The sequence below is a fragment of the Rutilus rutilus genome, assembly GCF_951802725.1.
Source record: "Rutilus rutilus genome assembly, chromosome: 6".
NCBI classification, from domain to species: domain Eukaryota; kingdom Metazoa; phylum Chordata; class Actinopteri; order Cypriniformes; family Leuciscidae; genus Rutilus; species Rutilus rutilus.
In genome coordinates, this window is record NC_140214.1 from 2,211,586 (window position 1) to 2,230,595 (window position 19,010).

The window sequence follows — 19,010 nt, forward strand, 5'->3', positions numbered from 1 at the left end:
ATGGAAAATCCTTGGGTAAGCACGACCTGATCGTCAGGTTCCTGAGGGGCACGAGAAGATTAAATATGAAAATATGATCAAATATGAGTTTTAATGTATATAATTATCGACTGCAGGGAGACTAAATAATCTGTTAATGCGACTGTTAATAGTTACTTTTTTTTTAAAGTATGATATCTGTTCATTGTGGGATTAAGATTAGTTTATAGGTTTAAGTTTGCCAGGTGAAGTCACTTTTTAAAATATCTGAATTTAAAGATTATCACTTTTGAAAAATTTGCAGACATATTTTTGTGCATGTGTAAAATATCCTTGAACATCACCTTTGCACCCTACACGTACACCTACAGCTAGACCCGCCCATGTGCGCCTCTGTTCTGAAGCACCTTTATGTAAGTCCAGTCAAAGATAAGATAAGATAAGATAAGATAAGATAAGATAAGATAAACACTAGGCTACTAGAGTGCTGGTAAACCTACATTTACTCTGGAACTCTGACTGAGACAGTGTGAATAAAATGGACTCAAGTAAGCATTTATTATTTTAAAAATGTATCATTTTTTCCTTGTTAATTCATAGTAAATATGACTTTTAATCAAACTCGATGTGTTTAACCTACTGTTTCTGTAAGACATTGCTACTGCTTTCACTTTCATATTGGTCTGTACAGCTAAATACATTTTATAAGACAATTAGCGCTTGCTTTGTTCTCCATATAGTCGTTTATGCTTATACATATGGTTTGTCACGGATTGCGTTTTAGGTTAATTTGTAGAATACAGTCATATATTTTAAAGTATGTGGCTGTGAAATTATACGTGTGTCAGGAGTGTGCGCGCAAGAGAGAGATTTATTCATTAATTTAGTTTGCCTTTTTACATGTTGCATATTTATAAAGGATATAGAATTACTGAAAATGTTATTTTTGCAACAAATGGCAATTTAGCCTTGAGGTTTGATAACGGAAATCCCTTCACCTAATCAACAGAAAAAAAGAAAAGAAAAAAAATACAAAAAAAAGAAAAGAAAAAGAAACTGCAAACATCTCGTTTTGAATATAATCTTAAACATCAGCTTTACACCTATAGACACGCCTCATGTTTGTTGCTGTTCTGAAGCTCCAGGAAGTGAGTCCCATCAAACACACTTTGAAAGTCCATTACAAGTAAAAACTACTAGACTGCTGGTGGATCTATATTTTGTTTAGAGCTCCAACTAAGGCAAAAATATGTCATGTATAATATATATACAATAAGATTAGAAGCTATTTTTAAGAAAAGAAATGTCAACAATTTCACAGTTTTTGCAAAACACTTTTACTGCTTTCATATTGGTCAATACAGATAAGATTTAGGATCTTTTTATGCCAATTTAGGCTGTTTTTTTCATAAAGTCTTTTATAAATATAAGCAGTCACAAATGGACTTTTTTGGCTTTCTTTCCATCTAGTAAATTAATGTAAATGTAATACAGTCATGTATTTGCTGGTGCTAATAGCCACCAGTGCATTGATAATGCTTTCCCAGGTGAGAACACGCACAAGAGAGAGATTTATTCAGTGGTTTAGAGGAATAATTTAGCCTAATTGCTTTTTAAAGAATATACTTTTTTGAAAACATTATTCTGAAGCTATTTGGAATTTAGTCTTGCATAATCGGTGTGTTCTGTGATCTGTGGTTTTGTCTGCAGATCATTGAAATTAAGCTATTTTCTTTTCTTCATAATTATTCTCCATCGATAACCTTTGTTCAACTCTGATTTAATAGTTTAATTAATGTGAGATACACTTGTATGCCATTTTTAATCAATAATATGTAGTTTGACACCCATACAGATAAGGTGAACCTAATTTCAGGAACCCATTTTTCACAAAAAGTGATTATTTAAGATTTAAGATGTCACCCACCTTAAGAAGTGTGTTTGTTCTGTATTTGTTGCAGGTGACGCCCAACATCTCTCAGAGTTCAGGATTGTGTTGATGGGATATAGAGGAGCTGGAAAGAGTTCAGCTGGAAACACCATCCTGGGCAGAGAGGAGTTTGACTTGAAGAAATCTGCTCAGTGTGTGAAGAGACATGGAGAAGTAGCAGACAGACACATCACTGTCATTGAAGCTCCAGGATGGTGGAGTAATATCTCTGTAGAGTTCAGTCCTGTGTTACTGAAACAGGAGATTTTGCTCAGTGTGTCTCTGTGTCCTCCAGGACCACACGCTGTACTACTGATCATACGTGTGGACACTAGATTTAAAGAGACTGAGAGAAAAGCATTGCAGGAGCATCTGGATCTTCTCAGTGAGAGAGTCTGGAGTCACACTATAGTGCTGTTCACTGGTGGAGACTCTCTGTTACACACATCTATAGAGCAGCACATTGAGAGTGAAGGGCCGGATCTCCAGTGGCTGCTGGACAAATGTGGGAACAGGTTTCATGTTCTCAACAATCACAACAGGAGTGACGACACTCAGATCAAGGAGCTGCTGGAGAAGATTGAGGAGACAGTGGCACAAAACAACGGCTGCCATTTTGAAATAGACAGAAAGATTTTACAGGAGATGAAAGAGAGAAGAAGAGCAGAGGAAGAGAGAGCAGAAGAACGAATGAAGAGGATGCAAAAAAGGAGAGAAAACATCAGATCACAGATGAGTGAGTCCATATACTTTATAGTGCAGATACACACTGAGTATATTAAGTAAATCATGAAAATGTAACAGTCACAGCAATAATAGCAAGAAACTTCTTGTCATTAACCTCTAATTGTAGAGACATTCCCAATAGATGGGTTCAACGCAGCTCACAGTTACGGCCCCTAAAATCTGTTACTGAAGGAAATAAGCGCTTTCATTTCATAAGCAATCCTGTTCTTTGTAGGGTGTGCTTTTGATAACAGAAATCCTTTTACCTAATCCATGGAAAACAGTATAACCCCCCCTGCAAACATCTTGTCTTGAATATAATCTTAAACATCAGCTTTACACCTATAGACACGCCTCATGTTTGTTGCTGTTCTGAAGCACCAGGAAGGAGTCCCGTCAAACACACTTTGAAAGTAGGGTAGAGTGGGGGAAAACGCCCCCCCTTAAGGAAAATGTGACATTACAGTGAAACAAAACATAAATGTGACTAGAATTGCCATCCCGGTTTTGAGTGACTATGGCAGGAGTTATTCACCAAATATTAAAATTGCTCAGCCTTCATAATTAATTAGTATTTTCACTGAAAATATTTTTGTACAAAGGGGGCGTTTTGCCCCAGCGGTGGGGTAAAATGCCCCCTTTCTTACCAACCAGTTTGCTTCATAGATCAACAGCAAAATTAACAGACAATAGTTTTTAATCTCTAAAGGTAAAAGGCAAGTAATGTATCAACATGTATATATATTAATATTTATTTCAGCAATGTTCAAAATAGGCAAAATTAACTACCTTCCATCAGTGAGCTAACTGTGCTAGCAAGCTAGCTAGTTAATGCTCACTTGAGGTAATTTTTTCATGTTTTGTTCAAATATTTTGATTTTACCACCTAGTTATACTGCATTAAGTGTAAAACAAAGGATTTGATAGACAGAAATATTTTATTATAGTAATTGTGATAGAGAAACTATGCCCCCAGGGGGGGCGTTTTACCCCTCAGCGTAGGGGGCGTTTTACCCCACAAGCTATGAGTTTTTAAAAAAATGTTTAATTTTTAAAATATAATTATATTCCTTATAAATAATATATGATCTCAAACTACAGACTTCACTATTCATCTATCATACATCACTGCGATATCCTGCAGAACAATATTCTCTTAAACACTTATTTACTAATATCTGAAAATTATAGCATTTACCATGTAATCCTCTTCTCTTCAAATGTGTCGCTGGTGTCAGCTTCTCCATAGAGATTTGTATATCCCCGTTATCAACGTAGTGCATAGCAACAGTAAAAATGTATCTTGACTACTTTTAGTGGTTATTTTGGGAAAAACAGGTGGGGGGCGTTTTACCCCAGGGGGGCGTTTTCCCCCACTCTACCCTACTTTTCTTCATAATTATTCTCCATCTATAACCTATGTTCAACTCTGATTTAAGAGTTGAATTAATGTGAGATACACTTATATGTCATTTTTAATCAATAATGTGTAGTTTGACACCCATACAGATAAGGTGAACCTTATTTTAGTAACCCCTTTTTCACAAAAAGAGATTATTTAAGAAGATTTAAGATGTCACCCACCTTAAGAAGTGTGTTTGTTCTGTATTTGTTGCAGGTGACGCCCAGCATCTGTCAGAGCTCAGGATTGTGTTGATGGGATATAGAAGAGCTGGTAAGAGTTCAGCTGGAAACACCATCCTGGGCAGAGAGGAGTTTGACTTGAAGAAATCTGTTCAGTGTGTGAAGAGACATGGAGAAGTAGCAGACAGACACATCACTGTCATTGAAGCTCCAGGATGGTGGAGGAATTTCCCTGTAGAGTTCAGTCCTGAGTTACTGAAACAGGAGATTTTGCTCAGTGTGTCTCTGTGTCCTCCAGGACCACACGCTGTACTACTGATCATACGCGTGGACACTAGATTTAAAGAGACTGAGAGAAAAGCATTTCAGGAGCATCTGGATCTTCTCAGTGAGAGAGTCTGGAGTCACACTATAGTGCTGTTCACTGGTGGAGACTCTCTGTTAGACACATCTATAGAGCGGCACATTGAGAGTGAAGGGCTGGATCTCCAGCGGCTGCTGGACAAATGTGGGAACAGGTTTCATGTTCTCAACAATCACAACAGGAGTGACGACACTCAGATCAAGGAGCTGCTGGAGAAGATTGAGGAGACAGTGGCACAAAACAACGGCTGCCATTTTGAAATAGACAGGAAGATTTTACAGGAGATGAAAGAGAGAAGAAGAGCAGAGGAAGAGAGAGCAGAAGAACGAATGAAGAGGATGCAAAAAAGGAGAGAAAACCTCAGATCACAGATGAGTGAGTCCATATACTTTATAGTGCAGATACACACTGAGTATATTAAGTAAATCATGAAAATGTAACAGTCACAGCAATAATAGCAAGAAACTTCTTGTCATTAACCGCTATTTGTAGAGGCATTCCCAATAGATGGGTTCAGCTCACAGTGACGGCCCCTAAAATCTGTTACTGAAGGAAATAAGCACTTTCATTTCTTCAACAATCCTGTTCTTCATGTGTGCTTTTGATAATGGAAATCCCTTTACCTAATCCATAGAAAACCATACAAAAGAAAAATAAAAGAAAACTGCAAACATCTTGTCTTGAATATAATCTTAACCCTCAGAGTCCTCGGTCACTTCTGACCGAATAATTTTCTGTTTTGAATTTTTAAAAATCACAGCTTCATCGGAAGGTTATGATAGTTGGTGACTTTTATGGCATTAGGTATGTGAATACAAAAAAAAATTGAGGTCATGATCCGAGCATGCTAAGTGGTCGTAAAAAAAATAGTCACACTCAGTGTCTTCGGTCAAAAATGACCGACCCATAGGAAATGAATGGGAAATTTATAAAAACAGAAAAATTCTCTGAATTTTTGTCTGTACAATCTACAAATCGGCCACGATTCTAAAAAAAAGTACACTGCAGTAAAGGGGTGACACTCTACAATATCAAAAGTGCAAAAAATTCACACCCACCCACACACATACAAACACACTTTTATACACATACACACCAATAAATTCAGATTACAAAAAATCTGTTTTGAATTTTTAAAAATCACAGCTTCATCGGAATGTTACGAAACTTGGTGACTTTTCTGGCATTAGGTATGTGAACACAAGGTCAGGAGGTCATGAGGTCATGATCCGAGCATGCTAAGTGGTCGTAAAAAAAATAGTCACACTCATGGTCTTCGGTCAAAAATGACCCCCATAGGAAATGAATGGGAAATTGACAAAAACACAAAAATTCGCTACAAATCGGCCACGATGCAGAAAAAAACTGCTCAGCAATGAAGGGGTGAAACTCTAAAACATCAAGAGTGAAAAACATAACATAATTAATAATTATAATTAATATATATATATATATATATATATATATATATATATATATATATATATATATATAATTAATATAATAATTATTCAAATTATTAAAATAATAATTAATAAAATGTTATAAACCTTGGCAAAAAGTATTATTTGAGAATTTCTAAAAAAATACAATCAATCCACATCTTAAAAGTAAGTAATTTGGTCCAAAAACAACTAGAATTCACAAGCATCTCCATTTAGAGCTATTACAGGCATCTAGTGGTAAACCCATGCAATAACATGATTTATTTAATTTAATGTTTAATAAATTGATTTTTTTTTTTTTTTTTTTTTTTTTTTTTTTTTTTCTGAAAGCCTAGTCTCTATTTTAACCGAAAATACCGCATCGAAAAAAATAAAAAAATAAAAAATAATAATAATAAAAAAACATTATTTTCAATGGCAAAAAATGGACTATAAATATGGCATAAATATTAATAAGTTCAATCAAATTGTCTCAAAATACTAAATTAAAAAGAATAAATATTATAGAACAAAAATAAATTGCATTGGTTTTTACTGGGATGGAGGAAGTTTCATTTTTAGGTGTCCGGTCACTTCTGACCGGGAAGGCACTCAGTGTGACTGCTAAACGAAGACTCTTAAACATCGGCTTTACACGTATAGACACGCCTCATGTTTGTTGCTGTTCTGAAGCACCAGGAAGTGAGTCCTGTACAACACTTTGAAAGTCCATTACTAGTAAAAACTACTAGACTGCTGGTGGAACTATATTTTATTTGGAGCTTCAACTAAGGCAAAAATATGTCATGTAAAATGGACATTTGTAAGATTAGAAGCTATTTTTATGAAAGAAGAAATGTCAACATGTTCACAGTTTTTGCAAAACACTTTTACTGCTTTCATATTGGTCAATACAGATAAGATTTAGGGATCTTTTTATGCCAATTTAGGCTGTTTTTTTCATAAAGTCTTTTATAAATATAAGCAGTCACAAATTGTCTTTTTTGGCTTTCTTTCCATCTAGTAAATGAATGTAAATGTAATACAGTCATGTATTTGCTGGTGCTAATAGCCACCAGTGCATTGATAATCCTTTCCCCGGTGAGAACACGCACAAGAGAGAGATTTATTCAGTGGTTTAGAGGAATAATTTAGCCTAATTGCTTTTAAAGAATATACTTTCTGAAAACATTATTCTGAAGCTATTTGGAATTTAGTCTTGCTTAATCGGTGTGTTCTGTGATCTGTGGTTTTGTCTGCAGATCATTGAAATTAAGCAATTTTCTTTTCTTCATAATTATTCTCCATCTATAACCTTTGTTCAACTCTGATTTAAGATGTCACCCACCTTAAGAAGTGTGTTTGTTCTGTATTTGTTGCAGGTGATGCCCAGCATCTGTCAGAGCTCAGGATTGTGTTGATGGGATATAGAGGAGCTGGTAAGAGTTCAGCTGGAAACACCATCCTGGGCAGAGAGGAGTTTGACTTGAAGAAATCTGCTCAGTGTGTGAAGAGACATGGAGAAGTAGCAGACAGACACATCACTGTCATTGAAGCTCCAGGATGGTGGAGTAATATCTCTACAGAGTTCAGTCCTGAGTTACTGAAACAGGAGATTTTGCTCAGTGTGTCTCTGTGTCCTCCAGGACCACACGCTGTACTACTGACCATACGTGTGGACATTAGATTTAAAGAGACTGAGAGAAAAGCATTGCAGGAGCATCTGGATCTTCTCAGTGAGAGAGTCTGGAGTCACACTATAGTGCTGTTCACTGGTGGAGACTCTCTGTTAGACACATCTATAGAGCAGCACATTGAGAGTGAAGGGCCGGATCTCCAGTGGCTGCTGGACAAATGTGGGAACAGGTTTCATGTTCTCAACAATCACAACAGGAGTGACGACACTCAGATCAAGGAGCTGCTGGAGAAGATTGAGGAGACAGTGGCACAAAACAACGACTGCCATTTTGAAATAGACAGAAAGTGTTTACAAGAGATGGATGGTAGAAATAAAACAGAAGAGCGACTGGACAAATGGAGAGAGGACAGCAGATCACAGACAAGTGAGTGACATAAAATTGTATGAATTTTACTACATATAGTTTCCTCATTGTTCTAGACTATGGGCCTAATTTTTTATTGAGGGTTACATACGTAACCGAGATGTTCCCTTTCGTGGTCACTACGAGTTACGTCAGTGACGACGAATGGGGTCCCCAATCTAATCACGCCACCTCAGCTGTCTTCCAGTGCCCTGCGCAAGTCTGAGCTCCCTGTCGTGAGACTAGCACGGACAAAGGAGTCCTACTTAACACAGGAATACCAAGGTACACTGGGAAGCATATCTCAGTGGAAATATGCAATCATGCCCAATCAGGCTTGGAATACACATATGACCCAGAGGGGCTGCATATGGAGTATCACTGGGGTGTCCAGCCGCAGGTGGAATATTTCAACCCCAGGGGTGGCAAGGTGGCTTGCCAAGGGAAAGACACATGCTCAGAGAGGCTTACAGTGGAAATACACATGTGGGGGTCGCCCGGAGGGGGACCATGCACATGGAGGCACCTAGCCAAGCGCGAAAGCTGCCGGTGGCATAACTCTGGCGTTGACGTCGACAGTGCTGGAGGAACTCAGGGCCTGTGGGGAGGCTCACCTGAGGAGAATATCGCACGTATTCCATCCGTGGAGAGGAATGGTGAGCAAGCGAAGACACCTGAGCAGAATCTAGTACCGGCTGGTTGAAGCGAGTACATGAGAAGAAACTGGCTCCACTCGGAGATTATAGAATCTCGTGAATGTGTTAGGTGTCGCCCAGCCTGCAGCTCTACAGATGTCTGTTAGCAAGGCGCCATGCGCTAGAGCCCAAGAGGATGCCACACTCCGGGTGGAGTTAGCCTTCACACCAAGGGGGCATGGTCGACCTTGCTGCTGGTATGCCAAAGCAATAGCGTCCACTATCCAGTGGGACAGCCTTTGCTTGGAGAGAGCCTTTCCCTTCAGCTTCCCATCATAACAGACAAAGAGCTGGTCTGAGGTCCTGAAACACTGCTTTCTGTCTACGTAAGCACGGAGGGTGCGTACTGGACAGAGCAGTGCCAAGGCTGGGTCTGCCTCCTCCAATGGCAGCGCTTGCAGGTTCACCACCTGGTCTCGAAAGGGTGTGGTGGGAACCTTGGGCACATATCCAGGCCGGGGTCTCAGGATCACGTGAGAGCTAGCCAGCCCGAATTCCAGGCACGCTTCGTCAACCGAAACTGCCTGCAGGTCCCCTACCCTCTTGATGGAGGCCAATGCAACCAGGAGCGCTGTCTTAATTGACAGGAGCTTAAGCTCCATTGATTGCAGAGGCTCAAAGGAAGCACTCTGCAGGGCAGTTAAAACCACTGAGAGGTCCCAAGATGGTACGAGGGGAGGGCGAGGAGGATTCAGTCTCCTCGCTCCCCTCAGAAACCTGATGATCAGGTCGAGCTTTCCCAAAGACTTACCATCGACTGCGTCGTGATGTGCGGCAATGGCGGCAATGGCGGCAACATACACTTTCAGGGTGGAGGGAGACAGCCTTCGCTCCAACCCTTCTAGCAGGAAGGAAAGCACGACACTGATCGGGCAATTCGTGGGTTCTTGATGTTTAGAAGAATACCAGTTGACGAAGAGGTTCCACTTCAACGCATAGGCATTTCTCGTGGACGATGCTCTAGCGGAAGTGATGGTAGCCACCACCGCTGGTGGTAGGGTACTCAAACCTGCCTCGTCCCGTCCAGGAGCCACCCGTGGAGGTTCCAAAGACCAGGACGAGGGTGCCATAGGGTGCCCCGTCCCTGAGAAAGTAGGTCCTTCCTCAGGGGAATTGGCCAGGGAGGTGCTGTCGCGAGGAGTACTAGTTCTGGGAACCAGGTCCAGTTGTGCCAATACGGGGCAACCAAAATGACCTGCTCCTCGTCCTCCCTGATCTTGCGCAAGGTCTGTGCAAGAAGGCTCACTGGGGGAAACGCATACTTGCAGAGGCCCCTCGGCCAGCTGTGCGCCAGCTGTGCGCCAGTGCATCCGTGCTGAGCGTGCCCTCGGTCAGGGAATAAAACAGGTCGCAGTGGGACGAGTCGTGGGAGGCAAACAGATCTACCTGTGCATCCCCGAACTGATCCCAAATCAGCTGAACCGACTGGGGATGGAGTCTCCATTCTCCAGGGAGAGGCCGAAGCCGAGACAGCTCGTCGGCCGCACGGTTCAAGTCTCCCGGGATATAAATGGCTCGAAGCGACCTCAGATGCTTCTGACTCCATATGTGGAGGTGGCGAGCGAGTTGCGACATACGGCGGGAACGTAGACCACCTTGATGGTTGATGTACTCTACTGTCGCGATATTGTCTGTTCAGACTAATACGTGCTGGCCCCTGAGCAACGCACGGAAGCAGTGCAGGGCGAGACATACAGCCAGCAACTCGAGGCAATTGACATGCCAAAAGGGCTTTGTCCATTACACATGGCGCCCCAGCCCGTGGTGGAGGCATCTGTTGATACAACAACATGCCGGGAAACTCGTTATAAGGGCACTCCGGCCCGTAGAAAACTGAGGTTCGTCCACGGGGTGAAGGTCTGATGGCAGGTCGGAGTCACTGGAACTTGGAGCGTGCCATGATGCCATGCCCACCTCGGGACTCGATCGCGAAGCCAAAGCTGAAGCGGTCTCATATGAAGCAATCCGAGCGGCGTTACTGCGGCTGCGGATGCCATATGCCCCAGGAGCCTCTGAAATAGTTTCAGTGGAACCGCACTCTTGCCCTCGAACTGACGAAGACAAGCAGGCCTGATAGCACTCCGGCGCCACGCCGGATTTCCGGCGTGTACAGACGTGTCTAAAAAAAAAAAAAAAGAAATCAGGTTCGCGTTCGCGTAATCTGACAATTATCCCAAGATCTGAGAGGCGCTTTCACTAAAACACAGCAGTAAGCCTACTTCAGCCAATCGGTAATAGGGTAGGGGCTGGTCTTGGGTTTTGGATCCGATTGATTCAGCAGTCACTCCACGTGCGAATTTGTTTTGTGTTTCACATACACTATGAATGTGTTTCCCACACTGGCAGCGCGAAACATAGCCAAAGTCATGGAGTGCAACTTTATGAAGCCAGGGGAAGACACCAAACTTGTCGATAAAGGCATAAAGAATAAATGGTCTTGGATAGAGGAGGTGGGTAGAGACGAAAAGCCCTTTGGAAGCTGGTGTCAAAAACTCCAGCAACCAGGAGCATGTTTCTGCACTTTGTGCGCAAGGAAAATATTATATGGAACTAGCGGGAAAAAAGTGCTGCCACAACACGAGTTAGATCCTAGTCATCAAGCAGCTGTAGCTCGTTGCCTGATTTGAGGTAGCTCGCCAACAGGCCGTTCACATATCGCGTCTTTTGCGCGCTCAAGTTCATTCAAATGTAGGCGCGCTTAGGTAAGCGCGCTCATAATTGAAGCGACGCGCTCGTTTTTTTCCAGACGTTTTTCGGTGGTGGAAATCCATTAGCCACTAAAACATTTTTGTCATTGTGGAGAGCGCAGTCAGTGCATGGTTGCATAGCAACAACAGACGCCACGGGAAAATCGGACCTAATTTTACTATTAATAATAAAAGACAAGCTAAAGTGCATTGTAAATGTCAGTAATTTATCTTTTTGTGACTCATTCTTTTTATAAAAATCATTTAAAGTCTGAAATATGTGAGTTTTATCTTTTTATAAAAAAGTTTTTTGTCAAAACTTTATTTGAACTTGTACATGTTAGTATAGGCTATAACATGTTGCAAGACACTTAAAATCTATAACATGTTGCAAGACACTTAAAATCTGGCCATCATTTTTAATGGTATTATTTTAATGTTTGTGTAAACAAAAAGTGCATATTGATGCTTTATTTGTTATTTGCTGGTTTTCAACATAAAACTTGGTGAATTGATTTCATTGTGTAGTATTAGTACTTTTTGAACAGGATTCTGTGATAACGTGATAATTTTTGTCACTATGATCATGAAATGAAATGTTCATGCCATTTCATCTCTTGTTATGATCAACTAAAATCAACTAATTATGTGTTTTTTTACAGTATAATATGCAAAGTACAATTTTCTATAAAAAGATTATGGGCCCTATCTTGCACCCAGCGCAATTGACTTTGTACACCGACGCATGTTTCATTCCTATTTTGCACCCGCGCAAAGCGCGCTTTTCCCTCCACAGAAGCACGTCGCTAAACTAGGGAATGAACTTGCGCTCCCTGGGCGGTTCAGCGCAAAAAAGGAGGCGTGTTCCGGCGCAAACGTTCCCTGGTGCTATTTTACTGTTCCATAAAACAATTGCGCCACTGGCCAGAAAAAACCTACCGTATTTTCCGCACTATAAGGCGCACCAGATTATAAGGCGCACCTTCAATGAATGGCCTATTTTAGAACTGTTTTCATATATAGGGCGCACCGGATTATAAGGCGCATAGAATAGAAGATACTGCAGTCAAACGTTTGACTGGGTTTGCGTTATGCAGTGGTCACCAACCTTTTCAAGCCTAAGATCACATCCAAAGTCCAAATGTAAACCAAGATACCTTGTTTATACTCGACGCGTCCGCATGAGCGCGAAGGTAATAAAAAAAAATAATATCCGTCTGCTCGGGCAGATTCGGCTTAACAGCGCGCATACACTTTGATTCTCTAATCTACACAGAAGCAGCAGTTTTCATTTTTGCAAATCATATTATTACAAACGATAGATAGATAGATAGATAGATAGATAGATAGATAGATAGATAGATAGATAGATAGATAGATAGATAGACAATTTATTATAAAAGCATACATCTAGCTTACACATTTACCCACATTATTATATGCCTGTTTAACCGAAGCTAATTTGGGTGTGTTTCTCCATCCCCAATGTCACTTCTCTCTCTTTTACGGCCGTGACGAGAGCGTTGCTCTCCTCGGCTGTGAACCGCTCCTGGCGCACGCCTGGCAAATCCGCCGTTATAATAGCAATACGCCAAGGAAAAAGTGCGTCTGCTCTTAAAGGGAATGTGAGATGATGCTCTGATTGGTTTATTTCACGTTACGCCCAAACCACACCTATGAATAATGAAGCTACTTCAGACCAACCCCTTTTAGATTTGCGCAGGGCGCAAGAGTCATTTATCCCGCCGGGAAAATAGCAACAGCGCCGAGACCCGCCCACAAAGTTACTTGCGCTTTGCGCTTTGACACTTGCGTTTCAGATCGTTAAAATAGGGCCCATAATCTGATTCTGTTCTTTGACACGCGTTGTTGGGTGTGGAAGGTTACTAATGTGATTGCTTTATCTGTAAATTAAATCGATGCTTTTTCAATTACTGAATTCATTGAAATAAAATTTATATTTTGATTTGAATATTTTTTGGCAATACGTCGTGTAGGTCTTAAATTTCAATCTTTATGGTCTTAAAATGTCTTTAAAAGGTCGTAAATTTGACTTACTGAAACCTGCTACTGTAATATAGGCTTGTATTGGGTTTGTTCATCTCATGTCTGAATGATGTCCATTTATATCCACAAAAGTCACCAGAATCTATCATCTAAGGGACTATTTATCAAAATGTTCTCCTAGGGGAGCACACCCCTGGATCCCGCTTGACAATTATGTTGATCAGGACATATATCTTGGCTTAGGGGCCCGCTTACCTCCCAGGGAAAAAAGTTCAGGCTCAGGATTTTTTTCTACTATCACTCCTGGACAAGTCAGCAGTGACTGCGCACGCGCGCTCGTAAGCTGCGCGCACATGGCGACTGAGTCGATCTCCATACCCAGAAAAGAGATCCTCTGCACGGGGCAGAGTTTACTCTTCTCCCAGTTGACCCGAAGGCCCAGACGAGCTAGGTGCCGGAGCACTAGGTCCCTGTGTTCGCAAACCTGGTCTCGAGAGTGAGCTAGGATCAGCCAGTCTTCGAGATAATTCAGGATGCGAACCCCGTGTTCCCGGAGGGGAACAAGGGCTGCCTCGAAAGTGGAGTACCGCGTACTGGTATGCCTGCCCCTCGAAAGCAAACCGAAGAAACGGTCTGTGTCGAGGTAAAATGGAGACATGGAAGTAGGCGTCCTTCAGGTCGATCGCTGCAAACCAATCCTGCGGCCGCACACACTGGAGGGTGTGTTTGGCCGTGAGCATCTTGAACGGCAGCCTGTGAAGGGAGCGGGTCGAGGATTGGCCGTAACCCACCGGATTTCTTTGGCTGGAGGGACAGTCTCGATCGCACCCTTCGCCAGTAGGGTGGTGACCTCCGCTCTCATGACAGGGGCATTGCCACCGACCATAGTGAAGCGGACTCCCCTGAAGCGGGGAGGAGACCGCGCGAACTGAATCGCGTAGCCGAGCCTGATGGTTCTCGCGACCCAGCGGGACAGTCCGGGAAGCTCTAACCAGGCTCCCAGAAACTGCGCAAGCGGGGTCATTCAAACCACAGACGTACCGTCGGGGGTGCAGCGAGGCGGAATGACTGGCCCAGGCGAGGGTGGCATAGCGGCCCTGTGCGGGGGCACGGTCATTAGCCGCGTCCTGCCAGAGGAGGCCAGGGGAGGACCAGCGTCCCACGGGGGCGTGCTCTGGCAGGGGTCTGGCGACAGAGGGGGATGAGAGGAGCGTGGCCCGTGGGTTGGGGGAACCAGTTCTTTCTTTAACCACATTAGGGTACTGCTCGTCGTTGGACGAGCAGCGAGGAGTGGAGAACAAAAGAATCTCCCCCGGCCCTCCACCGGGGTAAGGAGTGGCCCTGCTACCATCTCCTGGAAAAAACTAGTTGCCAACCCTGAGCAGCCCGTCTCAGGGGCGCCGCTTAGCCTGGCGTTTAGCAGGGCACGGGGCCGGAGAGGGCTGTGGCAGGAGGGCGCCTCGGCGGCGAGCAGGCTGAGGAGTCTGTGCCGATGGCTGGGTGGAAGCAGTAGCGGGCCGTCGGGCAGAATGTGTTTTATAGCCTCAGTCTGCTTCTGAGCCGTCGAGAACTGTTGGGCAAAGTCCTCGACTGCACCGCCGAATAGGCCGGCCTGGGATATGGGGGTGTCAAGCAGACGAGTCCCCTCGGCCTCCTGCATATCAGCCAGGTTCAGCCAGAGATGTCTCTCCTGGACCACAGCTGTGGACATCACCTGGCCCAGGGAGCGTGCGGTCACCTTCATCGCTCGGAGAGCAATGTCGGTGGCGGCACGCAGCTCATCAAAGAGCCCTGGGTCAGTCCTGCCCTCGTACATGTCCCTGAGCACCTGGGCCTGGTAGACCTGCAGGATGGCCATGGCATGCAAAGAGGCGGCTGCCTGTCCCGCCGCTCTGTAAGATTTCGCCACCAAGGTAGACGAAAATCTACAGGCTTTGGATGGGTGCTTAGGGAAACCACGAGAGTAAGCACTCGCCGGACACAGCTGCATCGCGACAGAGCGTTCCACCGGGGGAACCCCAGTGTACCCACGGGCAGCGACCTCATCGAGGGGAGGAAAGGCGGAGGAGGACGACGAACGATCGCGGGAAGACAATGGTGTCTTCCAGGACCTCATGCACATCCGGGAAAAAAGGTATTGGGGTTGGACGCCGACTGGGGTCAGCGGCCGCACCCAAAAACCAATTATCTAGCCGCGAGCGCACAGGGTCGGGTGGCGGGGACCACTCGAGCCCAATGGCCGCGGCTGCCCGGGAAAGCATGGCCATCATCTCGGGATCTGACTCGGGCAATGCTGGAACACCCGAAGGTGCCAGCACAGCCGAATCATCACTTCCCGATGACTCCTGCCCGTCTTGTGATGCCGTGATCGACATTGCATCCTCTTCTGGAGCGCCGAAAGAGACCCGCGGGGCCTCCGTAGAGGGACCAGCAGTCTCAATCTGAACACTCACGGGTACAAATGCTGGAGAGGGGGGTATGGACCGTGGACGAATCGGCGGTTTGTTCCATACCATCATCCTCAGGTCACCCTGGCCACTAGCCGAAGTAAGGCCTCTCGGGGAGACCGTAGATCGGGGTGTGGATGAGGAGACTGTCGCTCGAATGAGCTCATTGAGTCTCGACCGTAGCGTGGAGATGGTCATGTTCCCACAGTGAGAACATGAGTCATCCACAAGCGCTGCTTTAGCATGATCAATGCCCAAACACACAAAGCAACGAATGTGCCCATCAGAATTGGAAACATCGCGACCACAATGTGCACTCGCTGGAATCGCCGTCACACCAACACCGGAGAGTCGCTCGTCTCGAAAGGTGATATAGAGAAAGGGTAAACTCAGGATTTTGGCTTACTGGAATGAAGAAAAGCTCTCGGCTCCGAAGCAAAAACATATCTGCATGTTGCCAGCGTACTTCCTTATATACCCCCAGGGTGGGGCGGAGTTACGCTATGCAAATTCCGCAGACCCATGGCATTTCATTGCCATTGGCTCGTTTTCTATACTCGAAGGTGATAGGCTTTCTAAGCGAAACCCCATTCGTCGTCACTGACGTAACTCGTAGTGACCACGAAAGGGAACTAGACAGATGTCTAAACTTGAAACCAAAAACAGAGTTTGGTTCTACCTGGTAACAGAAGGGTTTGCATATGAAGAACCAATCAAATTGTGGGGAAATTATGTAATGTTTCATGCCATACCTCCTTATTCTATAAAAACTGTTGTATTTATGTTTTCGGTGGGATTCTCAATAGAATTTGTCTGAGATCCTCCGGCCTTGCTTCTTCTTGGGGGAGATTCTCTGAGAACTGCTTGAGAGATCCTCCGGCCGTGATTAAAGCATTTAGAGGACATTTGCTGAAGTCTGTTTGTCGATCATTGCTGCGCAGCAAGAAAACTAGTTAGGGAAACAAGTTATTTAGCGAGAACACTAGAGACCTTACTACCAAGTGATAGTGTGGATCGCGTTAAGAACACTAGAGACCTTATTCCTGAGTGATAGTGTTCGATAGGGGGCGAGACGTCGTTCGACTCTTTGTTAAACTCTTGGGCGGGGTTAGATTGTGGCTCAGGCGTCAACTTGTGCGTTCAGAGTGAACTCAACTGAGTATAATATTTTCAGGTGTCAAGGTCACCAGGTGCAACCTAAGTCAGGTGCGTATGGGAAAAATCTACCACACTTCTCTGCTGGTCTGGACCCCGTCCACTATTAAGATGTATGTGGCAGCTATAGCAGCTTTCCATGCCCCATTAGGTGAAGTTTAAAATAAAATAAAAAACATGAAATTGAATCATTTGTGTCCCAAAAAAATATAAAATTGTAATTCTGATTTCTCTTTATGGTCTTGCCTTTTTAAGGTTTAAAAAGTCTGAACTGATTTCTCATACTGTTAAAAATATGGGTGTAACATTTGATTCGTCGCTTACATTTCAATCTTATATAAGTTCTATTATCAAGACTGCATTTTACCTTCCTGATACTGACCAGGTTCAACAAGTATGAGGTCTCTGAGGAACAAGTGGACGTTTTTAAATTTATGGGTGTTTTCAAACTGATGGGTGTTTATAAATCATGCATTGAAAATGATGCCCTTCACCCAACCCCATCCCTAAACCCTACCCACACTGTGACATGGGACAGGGTCAAACAACATTGAACATTGTAATCAAATACCTAATGTTCTGTTTCTGTGTGAACCAAATTTCTGCAATGAAGTGAATCCTCCTTCCCTGCATGGCCCATTTAGAGTTGACATAAAGTTGACCATCTGAATTAATTACAATTACATGAACTGATATTCCTTCAATGAATATGAATATATTCCTTCAATGCTATTTCATTTGCTTTGGATAAAAGTGTCTGTCAAATGCATTCATGTTGTAAATGTTCTACTGATCTGCTCTCTGCTTTCATTATTATAGTGAGTGGAGATGATGGATCTGATTCATGGTCTGTGGGAAGTTCTGCTTATGGTTCATTCAGATCACGATCAGGAGCAGACCCAATTTTCAGTTCATCACATTCCAGAGATTCATCTCACACAAGTTACGAGTCAGGGGCCATAAAACGATATAACAGCATTGAATTGCCACGACCAGACAGTGAGTGTCTTGTTTTATTTGGCACTTTCAGTATATTTTGGTCTCCCTGTGACCTTCTTTACAGCGTTAGAGCTCATGTTTTCCATGAATACCATCTGTTTTGTTGTGAAAATATAATATTTAGTCTACATTGTCGTAAATTTGTCACCACATATTTTTCCCCATAATAAAATTTGGAACCTTTCTAGCCTACATCTCCTTCCATTTTCTAAATTTTTGATCATTTAATTTATGACAATAAATAAAATAAAAACGCACATATAATATTTAGTTTGATCTTCTTATGTTGATGATCAACATTTTCTGGAGTTTAAGCACCTGTTTATACTGATAAATTCTTCTTCTCTATACATTTTTATGGTCAACTTTAAATGATTGCATTAAATATCAGTCAGGCTTGTAATAAAGAAATTTCATAGATAAAACAGGGACAAAACATGTAAAATACCATCTGATTAATAAAGTATTTGTATAAAGTTTTAATGATTACCAATAGACTGCGTTATTTTTAGGAACATATTGAAAGTTTTAAATCTCTTAATTTTGTTCTATAAGAGTTTCAAACCTTTTACTGATTTAAATGTTTTTTTTTCCCCCAGTGAGTGGAGATGAGCGGTCGGACACATTGTCTGTGGGAAGTTCTGCTTACAGTTCATTCAGATCACGATCAGGAGCAGACAGCGATTCAGTGTTTAGCTCATCACACTCAAAAGTCTCATCTCACAGCTCAGGATTCGGGTCTTTGCGGTCCATCCCGGAGTCTGTGGAACATTCAGGAACCAGACGAGCACTTGGTGTGACCATGATCTCAAAACTTTTCCCAAGAAGACCAAAGAAGCATGATAATCATGAAGACACTAAGAAAACTTGAAGTATATCAAATGAATAAAAGAGAAATTGTGTCTTTATAATGTTGACATTTATAATTTTGCTGACAAAATATTGTCGATTGGAGATGTATAAACATAAAT

The 19,010-nt window shown here is 43.0% G+C and overlaps 1 protein-coding gene across 1 annotated transcript in view; it reads left to right on the forward strand.

The window, feature by feature from the left end:
• The window catches only part of LOC311291445 (uncharacterized protein), a gene marked incomplete at its 3' end in the record, with an annotated part of 217,044 nt that overhangs the window by 105,387 nt on the left and 92,647 nt on the right, over positions 1–19,010 (forward strand). The window contains exons 8-11 of the mRNA XM_084410480.1: positions 1,941–2,645; positions 4,254–4,958; positions 7,390–8,070; positions 17,860–18,039. Of these exons, the coding sequence (XP_084266606.1) occupies positions 1,941–2,645; positions 4,254–4,958; positions 7,390–8,070; positions 17,860–18,039 (2,271 nt within the window). The remainder of the gene's footprint in view (positions 1–1,940; positions 2,646–4,253; positions 4,959–7,389; positions 8,071–17,859; positions 18,040–19,010) is intronic.